Source organism: Pseudophryne corroboree, chromosome 7, assembly GCF_028390025.1.
Source record: "Pseudophryne corroboree isolate aPseCor3 chromosome 7, aPseCor3.hap2, whole genome shotgun sequence".
Taxonomy (NCBI): domain Eukaryota; kingdom Metazoa; phylum Chordata; class Amphibia; order Anura; family Myobatrachidae; genus Pseudophryne; species Pseudophryne corroboree.
Window position 1 is genome coordinate 255,309,619 of NC_086450.1, and position 12,696 is coordinate 255,322,314.

General features: G+C 45.3%; 1 protein-coding gene across 3 annotated transcripts in view; it reads right to left on the reverse strand.

Moving 5' to 3' along the window:
• The window catches only part of PGAP1 (post-GPI attachment to proteins inositol deacylase 1), a 1,346,394-nt gene that overhangs the window by 209,979 nt on the left and 1,123,719 nt on the right, over window positions 1-12,696 (reverse strand). For all 3 annotated transcript variants that reach the window (XM_063934105.1, XM_063934104.1, XM_063934106.1), the window contains one exon: window positions 9,982-10,117. In XM_063934105.1, coding sequence (XP_063790175.1) covers window positions 9,982-10,117 — 136 coding nt within the window. The remainder of the gene's footprint in view (window positions 1-9,981; window positions 10,118-12,696) is intronic.

Consider the following 12,696-nt stretch of genomic DNA (forward strand, 5'->3'; position numbering starts at 1 on the left):
CAACTTATAAATAAAATATGGTATGTAGCAGCCATGGAGAAAATATCGACCTACCTCCACAACTCTTGCCCTAAATTCCTCACGACTGGTTTCTGTTCAACAATACTACCCCACATGGAGTTTTCCCTTTGGGTTTTTCAGACCTCTTGCTTTGAGGTATATGTTACAGTCTCTCAATTTTTGATAGATGTAGTTATGCGCGCTCCTTATGCTACTATTTTCTTTAATGACATTAATGACCCGGACTAGGCCTCTTTTTTTCTTTTCTGTCCTACCTTCTTTATATCCTTTCTTCCTTCCTTTTTCAGCTTTACTTCTTCCCTTTCTTTCCCTTATCCTTGACATTCTGGTGTATTTATGTGCCTGATCTACCCATTCACATCCATACTTTCAGGTTATTTGCTGTTTTATACTTATCTATGGCTAAGTGCATTGATAGCTGTTATCCTTATTCTTTTCTAAGAAGGTCATGAAATATGCCTTAGTCTGTAGTTATGCCTTAGTCTATCTAGATTAACCCACAGTAATACATATTTAAGTGTTCTTCATTATTTGGTTCAAAAGTACATTGTTACCAATTTTCACTTATGTACACTTGTCTCTGCATTTGTTTTGAATGTAAAAATGATAAATAAATACGTTAAAAAAAATTAGATATGATAATAGCATATATTAAATAAAATCAGTGGCGGAACTAGCGATGGCGCCCACCACTATGACTGAGCCAGTAGCCGATGGCATTATAATGAGTCAGACTGACTCATTATATGCCGCTTGCTGCTGCGCCATGGGCCATATCAAATGAATGCATCAGGTCAAAGGTGTACAAGCTACCATAGGTGCAGGGAGGGACCTGCCTCCCCTGCACCAAACGTCTTACCTCAAAGGCTCACAATTACAAGAAGCCAGAGTTTCCTGCCCCACCCCTGGCCGTCTCTCCGAATATGGACCTTTCAGTCTGCTGGGAGGGGCAATAATGTAGGGCCTCCTCCCAGCAATCCCACAACTGGCTGTCTTCTCACTGCATCCAGCGGGGGCATTATAGGTTTCTACCAGCTTGCTGGGAGGGGTATGGTGTCATGCCTTCTCCCAGCAACCCAGCAGCTGACCATCTTCCACTGCATCCAGAGCCCCTCCAGGCCCAGTTATCTACCCAGTGCCCACAAAAGTAGGCAGCTGCGCTGGTGTGCTAAGTCTGCTTAGGTGCAAGGTGTGCCCAGTAAGGAGGGAAAGGGTGACAATGGGTGGAAAGGGTGACAATGGGGGGGAAGAGGTGCTAGGTTTGCCCAGAGAGGGAGGGGGAGGTATCAAGGGGGAACGATGTGGTAGGTGTGCCAGGTAAGTGAGGGAGGGTGGCAAGAGGGGACAAATATGCTAGGTGTGCCCAGTAAGGGAGGGGGAAGAGGTTCTAGGTGTGCCAAGTAAAAGGGAGTTTTCAAGTGGGAAAGAGGTGCTAGGGACTCTGGGAATGGGACTGTGGAGGAAGGACGGGAAGGAAGCAGTTTGCTGCTACAAAATTGATAAAGGGGTTTGAGGCACTGGAACACGAGGAAAGGATTACTAGGTTTAATGTGTTTACACTTGAAAAAAGGCATCTAAGAGGAGACATTATTAATATATATAAATATATAAAGGCACAATATATGGGACTAACAGGAGATTTGTTTATTAAGAGATCTCTACAAAGAACACGCAGACACCCTCTGAGGATATAGGAGAGAAAATTTCATACCCAAAAAAGGATGGGGTTTTTCACAGTAAGGGCAGTAAGGATATGGAATTCTTTACCAAATAAGGTCGTAATGGAGGACTCAGTTATTAAGGGGGAGATTTACTAAGCAGTGATAAGAGTGGAGAAGTGAGCCAGTGGAGAAGTTGCCCATGGCAACCAATCAGCATAGACGTAACATTTATAATTTGCATACTGTAAAAGTATACAGAGCAACTGATTGGTTGTCCTGGGCATTTCTCCACTGGCTCACTTCTCTGCTTTTATTACTGCTTAGTACATGTCCCTTTGAATTTAAGAATGGGTTGGATACATTTCTAACTGAAATTTTTTTCCAAGGATATAGCATTTAAAAAGATTGCATTGCATAACTACAGGTATATCTGGTTTTACAGAATAGCATATCATCTAAATATAGGTTTAACTCAATGGACAACTTGTCTTTTTTCAACCTTATTCACTATGGGGGTAATTCAGATCTGATCACTGCTGTGCATTTTTGCACAGCGGGCGATCAAATCCAAACTACGCATGCGTATGCACCGCAATGTGCAGTCCTGTCTGACAGCTACAACGGGCATCGCCGACCAGCTACGGGATAGTGCGATGGATCCATTCACACAGGCTTATACAAAGTGATTGACAAGAAGAGGCTGTTTGTGGGCGGCAACTAACCGTTTACAGGGAGTGTCTGGAAAAACGCAGGCATGTCCAAGCATTTTGAGGGAGTGTGTCTGATGTCAGCTCCGGCCCCGATCAGCAGGATTCAGTCAGATCTGAATTAGGCCCTATGTTTCTATGGGCATAATTCAGATCTGATCGCTGGGCTGCGTTTTTTGCTGTCCTGCAATCAGATAGTCGCTGCCTACAGGGGGAGTGTATTTTCGCGGTGCATGTATGCGTTCCTATGTGTAGCAGAGCTACTAAAAATCAGTTTGTGCAGTCTCTGCACAGCCCAGAACTTACTCTTCCAGTGCGATTGTATCCTGCTGATCGGGGCTGGAGCTGACGTCAGACACACTCCCTCAAAACGCTTGGACATGCCTGCATTTTTCTGGACACTCCCTGTAAACGGTCAATTGCCACCCACATATGGCCTCTTCCTGTCAATCACCTTGCGTACGCCCGTGCGAATGGATCCTTTGCACCATCTCGTCGCTGCCCGGCGATGCTTGTTGTAGCTGTCAGACGCGCCTGTGCATTGCGGTTCATACGCATGCATTGTTTGAATCTGATCGCCTGCTGTGCGAAAATGCACAGCAGCGATCAGATATGAATTACCACCTATGTTACTTGTTGTCGGCGTGTGCACTGGACTGGAGGCATGAGCAGCTGCAATGAAAAGCCTTACCGCCAGAGCCAGCCAGAGCAAAGCAGGCTAGCATAGCAAGGTATGTTGCAAAGCTAAAAATTAATTCCCAAGTGTACAGTATGTTATATATATACATATATATATATATATATATATATATATATATATACTGTATATACACACACATATATAGTTTGTTTATACATACATAAAACAACTCTCTGTCTCCTGTATGAGGCTTAGGGAGATTGTTGAAACGCACACAAAAGCATATTTGCCCTGGCATTGAAAAGAGCATCTACTAGTGACAGCTGCGCATTTGCAAACAACCAATCACAAGTGTTTTATTAATACTGATATATATATATATATATATATATAGTATATATATTTGTTTGTGCTATACCCCACTATACTATACAATTTTTATTTTATTTTTATAAGTACTGTGACACTGCCGGTCAGACCGCAGTATATTATTTCCCACTCATACACATTTTGTGTGACGCTGTTGGTGTAGTCAACCGCAGTGTGTAATTATTATTATATCAGTTTCTGACTCATTTGTGCAACGCTGTCGGTAAAATCAACCACAGTGTGTAAATATTATTATATATATTTGTGACTCATTTATGCAACACTGTCGGTGAAGGTCAACCCCATTTTGTTTTGATAGAAATGGAAGCCAATACTAGTGCTGAAGCTGCTGCCACTAGTCATAATATTGACAATGCAAGTCCATCAATATCATCTGCTAAGGCAGGCAGATGCCCAGGGGCATAGAGGGCTTAAGTCATGGTATGTAAAATCATTTAATTTTAGAGTGATAAAGAAAAAAAATCAAAAGGAAAGTTAGCTGCAGAGGCAGCAAGACAAACTGCGCATTCAGAATCAGAACCATCAGACATTCTTGAGGAACATTTAGGGGTGTCCACGTCAGCTGACATTTCTCACACTGTTCGCTTAGAGAAACCTCTTTCCCCTCCATCTGCCATTTCTGAACCATCTGCACATGTGGGGAGCAGTACAAGTAAAGATGGTGATGAATCTGATGAGGAAGGTGATGAATCTGATGAGGAGGACATAATACAAATTGAGGATTTGTGTGTGGAAGTGGGAAAGGATGAGGGGGATGTGTGTGTACTAGCTGACAGTGAGGATGTTGATGATGATGTTGTTTGTGTAAGTCAGCCACCGGTGGCTGCAGTTGTTGACCGTGATAAAAAAAAAGCCATTGCGATGCCTGGGCATAAAACCAAAAAAGCCACCTCTTGGGTGTGGGATTATTTTAACCCCAATCCTGACAATGTTTACGAAAGCATCTGCTCCATTTGTGAGGCCAAATTTAGCCATCCAGGCACCTCCTCCATGTTACGTCATTTGCGGCAAAGACATGAAATTTATTGTACAAGATTATAATGTAATTAACACCTCATCATCAACATCCTCAGAGTAATTACTTAACAAAGGAAGTCCTTCTAAAATATTGTTTTGTGGGAGCCCAAACAAACCAATCATTTCAGCGACAAGTGATGGTCCCTGTCACTGAAATGATTGGTTTGTTAAACTGTGCATGTCCTGTTTAATATATACAACATAAGGGTGGATGGGAGGGCCAAAGGACAATTCCATATTGCACCTTATTTCTTTGCGTTATGTGCTCTTTGGAGCATTTTTTGGGCATAGTTTCGAAAACTGCCATCCTGCCTACCACTGCAGTGCCACTCCTAGACAGGGACGTGCAGTCAGGGGAGGCAGTGCCTCCCCTGTCATTAATGATTAAATTAATACACAGAATATACTTATGAAACACTGTTTGTGTCATAACTACTGTATACACTTTAGCCTTTACATTATTTTGATCATTTATTACCTACTAAAAAACTGTTTTAAAAGTGTTTTGGAGGCATCGCTCTCTGTGCCTCCCGCTGTCAATGATACAGGGTCAGAAGCGGGGGGCGGGGCTAAGCATAGGGCTGTCATAGCCCATTTAAAAAAAAACCTAGAAGTAGTACCTCTAGAAGTGCCGCTTTGACAGGGGTGTGCTGACAGGTCTGGAGGGTCCGCCCCTGGCTGAGACAGTCAGGATCGATGTCCAGGGCCCCCTCCCCTTCAAGCCTCTGAGTCCCACCTTCCTCCTCACTACATGCTATGATACTACACTGAACATAGTACTGCTGCTGCTTGTAGATGCCTTTGCTGTGTGGCTAACACTGCCTCTGCACCTGATCACCCCCCTCCCTTCCAACCCTCCAGTGCCACCTGCGCTGTGCACACTGCCAATCGGATCACTAGACTGAGTGATGCGCAGCAGCCCTACTGTTGCCAGTCTCATTTTCCACACTGGCCACTGCTGCTGAGGTCACTCTCACAGAGCTCCACTGCACAGTGCCCCCGAGACTTCCAGTAAGTAGTGCAGGGGTTTTTGTAATGAGGACTCTTTCCTATAGGTCACCATCTACCTGTGAGAGTGTGGAAATGGTGATCAGGAGTGCCGTGGGTGAGGGGACGGGTGTCTGATTCCTGAGCACTGCCCATGCTTACACTGCACAGACACAGTCTGCACATCCTGCTGTGCGACCTGTGTATGTGTGCACTGTACAGTGTACACAATGTGGTACAGAAGCCCCACCTGACCTGATTGATAAAAAAACAAAACAAAGGCAACACGAATCGGAGCTACCGCGCATGTGCGGCAGCTCCTCTGAGAACTCTGATCATCGGCCAGAACTCACTGTGCAGTGTGCGCTGCATAAAAGAAGATGAAGGAGTGAGAGTTGTTGTGTAGTTCAGTTGCAGCATCTCCTCCCATCCCATTGCCGAGGCACCAGTTTTCTCTCTCCTCCTTGCAGTGTCAGTGGTGAGTCACCCTGCAATTCAAGTCGGACATTGTGTATGTGTGTGGGTGGGCTGTAATTATGTGTCTGTGAGGGGAGAGACAGTCTGCATTCTGAGTATATGTCTAGAAGTAAGGGGCAGTGTGCAGTCAGAGTATGTGTGTGTGTTCGGGTAGTCTGCAGTTTTAGAGTGTGTGTGTAGGGGGGAGACAGTCTGCAGTACAAGTGTGGGGGAGGAGCAGTGTTGTGTATGGGGAAGGCAGTCTACAGTGTGTGTGTAATCTGCTGTTTTAGTTTGTGTGTTGGGGGAGGTGCAGTCTGCAGTAAACAGGTTTTGTACAGATCACAGGACTCTTTCCTGTGAGAGTGCGGAAATGGTGATCAGGAGTGCCGAGGGTGAGGGGAAGAATGTCTGATTCCCGAGCACTGCCTATAGTTACACTATAGACACAGTCTGCACATCCTGCTGTGCGACTTGTGTATGTGTGCACTGTACAGTGTACACCATGTGGTACAGAAGCCCCACCTGACCTGATAACCTGATTGATAGAAAAAAAAAAAGCCAGGGATGGTGATGACATCATATAGGATTGTATGAGGAAGGGGGGCCCCAAATCAGTGTCAATGGGTTGCTGGGAGCACAGCTCACTAAGTTACCATGCTCCACCAGTGGCCGGCCCAGATGGTCCCCAGCCGTGCTGCCTTTCTCTATCACAGGCAGGGCTGCAGAGAGGATGGGATGGCTGGAGCATGGGGTGCCTGCTGCACTGTGTGGTAAGCTAGCAGCGCCTGGCTATCCCCTGACTACTAGCCACTGCCACAAGCTAAGTTGCCTGGTGTCTGCTGCGTTGTGTGATACGCCAGCGGCTGCCAGCCCCTACTGTCCCTGGATCTCCCTGCTTCCAATGCCTTCCTCCACCTCTTCCAGTATGTGACGCTATCTGCCCATTCAAGAAGAAAGAGCACACAACATCACACAGAGAAGAGGAGCGGTAAGAAGAAACAAGGAACCTGAGGATCGGCCGAGCTCCCTCCAGCCATAGCCAGCCCAGTATAAGTTAAAGAAACATGGTGGCATTAGTAGATGTTCCTATTAATATTTATAATTTATTAGCCACTTTTGACTTGTCATTATGTTTTGTACAAGGCGTATGTGCCTGGGGGAGGGGTGTCAGTCATAGTCTTGTTAGGTGTAATTTATCATCCCCTTTCCTATACTCCTAGCTTATTACTACTGTGGTGCTAGAGGGAGACAGGGCAGGATGATGGCATGGATGGAGACTTGGCAGGATAGTGGCGTGGAAGGAGACAGGACAGGATGATGGCGTAGAAGGAGCCAGGGCAGGATGGTGGCGTGGAAGAAGACAGGGCAGGGTGGTGGCATTGAAGGAGACAGGGCAGGATAGTGCCGTCGAGGGAGACAGGGCAGGAAGGTGGGGTTGAGGGAGCCAGGGCAGGATGGTGGCGTGGAAGGAGACGGGGCAGGATGGTGGCGCGGAAGGAGACGGGGCAGGATGGTGGCGCGGAAGGAGACGGGGCAGGATGGTGGCGTAAAAGGAGCCGGGGCAGGATGGTGGCATGGAAGGCGCCAGGGCAGGATGGTGGCATGGAAGGCGCCAGGGCAGGATGGTGGCGTGGAAGGAGCCAGAGCAGGATGGTGGCGGGGAGGGAGACAGGGCAGGATGCTGGCATCGAAGGAGCCAGGGCAGGATGGTGGCATCGAAGGAGCCAGGGCAAGATGGTGGCATGGAAGGAGACGGGGCAGGATGCTGGCTTTGAGGGAGACAGGGCAGGATGTTGGCATAGAAGGGGACAAGGCAGGATGCTGTCGTCGAGGGAGACAAGGCAGAATGCTCTCGTCGAGGGAGACAAGGCAGGATGCTGTCATCGAAGGAGACAGGGCAGGATGCTGGTGTGGAAGGAGACAGGGCAGGATGCTGGCATGGAAGGAGACAGGGCAGGATGCTGGCGTCGAGGGAGACAGGGCAGGATGGTGGTGCTGGAGGGAGACAGGGTAGGATGGTGGCATCGAGGGAGACAGGGCAGGATGGTGGCGTTGAGGGAGACAGAGCAGGATGGTGGTGTGGAAGGAGACAGGGCAGGATGGTAGCGCTTGAGGGAGACAGGGCAGGAAGGTAACAGCCATTTGAGTGGGCAGAGGCCATTAGTGGTGGTGGTAGTGGGCATCGGCTAGGAGGCAGTAGCAGGCTTGGCTCAACGGTGGAAGGGGTCATCGGCTGGACTCGGTGGACATTATGGCTGCAGTGCCTCACCAGCCACTGACCTCACTGCACACCACTGCTCCTAGATGTACCAGGTGTTTGTGCCACCCATTTCTATTGCTTAGCTTAGTCATCCAGCTATCTTGGTGCATCCTTTTGGCCTAAACTGGATAAAAACAGTATTGTAGCTGTGAGGTGTTCAAAATAGACTGGAAATTAGTGGAAATTAATGTTAAAAATTGAGATTAAAAATACTGTAGGAATAAAATCATCCCCAAATTATGTGATTTTAGCTGTTTTTATGCTTTTTCCCCCCAAAAAATATAGATCCAAAACCAAAACCCGCAAGGGCGGTTTTGGCAAAACCAATACAGATCCAAAACACGAAGGAGATACAGATCCAAAACCAAAACCCGAAAAACGGCCCAGCGCACACCCCTACATACAGAACATTGAAAAGAAGGAAAAAAACAAAAGAATGTTCATAGTGGGGCAATTAGGAGTATGCTCTATATTATAAAAAAAATCACAATATTTAATACTTGGTAAAACAGCAGCATGGTCGATGTAATGGTTAGCAGTACTGCTTCACAGCACTGAGGTCATAGGTTCAATTCCGGTCATTTGTATATTCTCCCCATACAGTACTTGCATTGGTTTCCTGTGGGTACTCTGTCTTCCTCCCACACTCCCAAAATAGACTGGTATATTAATTGGCTCCCAGTAAAAAAATATCCTGTGTGTGCGCCTGTCCATGTGGTAAGGAATAAAAAGTGTAAGCACCACCGGGGCAGGGACTGATGTTAGTGGACAAATATTCTCTATGCACTGTGGAATATGTGTGTGCTATATAAATGGGATACATTCAGCATCCTGGCGGTCAGGATGCCGGCGGTCACGTGAGATCGGCGCCGGAAAACCGTCAGCTGACATCCTGAAGGTACTGGGGTTCGGGTTAGGGCCAGGGGGGTTAGGGTTAGGCACTTGGGGAGGATTATAGTTAGGCAATAGGAGGGGTTAGCACTAGCCACTACCTCCTGAGGGTTAACCATAACCACCCACCCCTTCCACCACCCAGGAGGGTTAGTCCTAAGATACTTCCCCTGGAGGCTTAGGGTATGGGAGGGTAAAATTACTTAGCCCCTCCAATGTCAGGATCTTCAGTGTCAGGAAGCCGCTGTTGGTGATGTGACTGCCAGCATATCGGCCCCGGAATGTAATACCAAACCCATAAATAAATGATTATAAATAAATATGGAGAGAGAGAGAAGTTGCTGAAATACATTTATATACTGTATTATAAAACAGTGGGAGTGGCCATCAGTGCACTATTAAACATGCAGAGACATTCTGGACATTTTAATACATTGGATTTATCTTGGAGTCTCTGCATGTTTAAGAATGTGGATTGTACTGTAATTAGGTATTTAATGCTGTGTATAGGCTATAGCAGTCACTTATGCTCTCTAGTATATGTAGGTCACTAATGCTGTGTATAGAATACAGCAGTCACTAATACTGTCTGTTGTATATGTGGGTCACTGATGCTGTCTGTAGTATATATTGGTCACTAATGCTGTTGAGTAAACAATGGTGAGGCCACACCGCAGCTCCGTCGCTGAGGCCAGGAATTCTCTGTCGGAAGATATAGACCCTGGCCTCAGCACTCCAACAAATTGAAAGCAACACGCCTTCACTTTATGAAACGGAGGTCACCGCAGTGCCCTTTGTGAGCAACGATGCAGGATCCATACCGTACATGTGAATATTGATACATTGCGACTGGACCTGATTCAGGACCATTGTACGGCATTACTGCACATCTAAACAATGCCTTTTTTCCAAATATGAGCTAGGTACATTTTATTTAAAGAAATTTACCTTAATCAAATAGCGCAGAAATACAAGTAAAGTTCCAAAGGCACCACAAGTTGTCCAAGAAACAAAAAAGAAGAAGAAGATTTCTGCAAATAGTTTAAATGTAAATTGTGCATCTTCCTTTGGTAGATCAGTGCTTCTGAAAATAGAAAAGTAAATATACTTTATATGCAGACACACCTATCTATTATTTGCAGTATATATGATGGAAAAAACAATACACCTTATAGTATTCAATAACAAAAACTAGTATATTTTGCACATCTGTCCAGAAAGGGGGACATGATTAACATTTACAAATATATAAGGGGACAGTACACAGAGCAAGCAGAGGATTTATTTTTGGTAAAATCAACACAAAGGACACATGGACACCTGCTTAGGTTAGAGGAGAGGAGATTTTGCACACAGAGACGGAAAGGTTTTTCACGGTAAGGACAATACGTATTTTGAATTCCCTGCCAGAGAGAGGAGTAATAGCAGACTCGGTCAATACTTTTAGAATGGGCTAGATAAAATCCTAATGGATAAGGATATACAGGGTTATGGAGGGTAAAACATTCATTACAGTTAAAATTAGTCTTAAAAATATTGCAGTGTACGAGATCACTAACAGGTTGAACTCGATGGACAAATTGTCTTTTTTCCACCTCAGAAACTATGTTACTATGAAACATTTTAGAAAGTTAATTACTTTTTTGTTTGCTTGTTTGATATTGTATGACAAAGGGTACTAAGGTAACCGAAACATTGCAGGAAAAATTTGCACAATAAACAAGTTCAGTATATTGCATTCTTCTGGCACTCACCTTTGACATTGTGATATGAACACCAGCTTACATCTATCTATCTATCTATCTATCTATCTATCTATCTATCTATCTATCTATCTATCTATCAATCAATCTATTTATCTATCTAACTATCTATCAAAATAGAATCTGCTAGGTCTGTCCTGTCTCTAACATGCATGTGGAACGTAGTAAGTATGGTAGTGAGATCGAGTTGGGAGGGGGTTGGGATGGACAGAGCCAGAACGGCAGAATGGACAGAGCAGGGGAGGTGGGGGGGTCAGATAGAGCTGGGGGCAGTACAGAGAACCCAACAGAGAGCTGAGCGGGGTTGGAGGGAGGGAGCAGCATGAGAAGTGGGCAGGGTGTGACAATAGAGAGATAGGGGGGCAGGGTATACTATGAGGTGACCTGGGTCCCTTTTCTAGCAGATGATGACTGCTGTGAGTGAGCGGACAGGTCCTGTGTATCTCAGATAGTGTCAGGCATCTTTTATTTTACTGAAAGCACAGCCTATTCACAAAACAATGTGATGAAGACACACCAGGAGACTGTGCTGATTAATTTGACATGAGACCCTAGTGTACATGTGTGCAACTAAGTCTGAATATGAAGCACAATGGAACTTGGCATGGAAAAAAGCTATGGCCACTGAACCCTAGTACTTCGTATGCAGATTCAAGGACTCAGTCGCACAGATATACAAGTCTCCTGGTGAATCCTAGCCACTTCACATATGCATTTTTGGCAAAAAGAAGCCTGATGCTGGCAGAGCATCTAGCCTCAAAGAAATCCAGTATTAGATCATTGCTCAAAAATAGAGCCATGCAGAGAATGTAAAAGGAAGCTAAGTGACTTTGCATGATTTGCAATTTACTTCCTCTAAAATACTGAATTGGGGTAGTAGCAGCAGTGGCTGCTGTGCCAACCAAATACTGCAGGGGGAGCCGGCCAGCACATAAAAACATACAGTACATATAAATGTATGTAACATACTGTATGTGCTGACTTCCTTACCTGGGGATCAGCAGCCGCTGCAACATAGGACACAGGAACACTATGCTCAGCCTATCATCAATAAGCCTGCACCCAGACTCCCACTGGCCGATTTCACAGGAGTCTGGGTGTGGGCATATTTGCTAATAGACAGGCTGTGCACAGTGTTCCTGTGTCCTGTGCTGTGTCGACTGCTGGTCCCTGAGAAAAAAAGCACTTCATTACATACAACTTTATATGTATGTTTATATGTGCTGGCCGGCTCCCGCCTGTAGTCTTTGGTAGGTGCTGCAGCCCCTGCTGGTTGGTGATTTTGTAATAAATAACTTCCAGGAGAAAGTGGGTCTGTTAACAATACTTCTACCAAACTGCTGTGGTGTAGGAAAAGATGAAGTGTCAGGAATGTCTTAAACAGTGAGAAAGTCCCACACCAGTTGATACTCAATCACACAAAGATCCAGCACTCACACTAAAGTGTTACAATTTTAACATCACAAACAGGATTAGCTATGCAGTTAAAAGGAAGCAACAAGTTATCGCAATCAGAACACCATATTTTCACCACTACACTCGGTCAATGAGATGGGTCAGTCAAGGAACTCCCTTCTATGGCAACTGCTTCACCAATGACTATGCCATAATACTTTAGGGCCCCATGGCTGCCGACTTATTCTGGAGATTCAAGTTCCGCTAGTATCAGCTTATTCAAGCAATGTAAGGTGAAACTTCAATCAATGTTTTGCTTATACCCACTCAGCAATTCCCAGAAAGTCAAAGTTCTCATTGTGCAGCTAAAATTCACCCTTTTATGTGAAGTTAAATCGTGGCCTAATAGACTTTGGAAAACTGTCAACGACATCTTTGAAAAATTAACATCTTCAACATTTTCTGAACTTAAAATGCAGTTTAATGTGACGAAGAAATGGCCTCA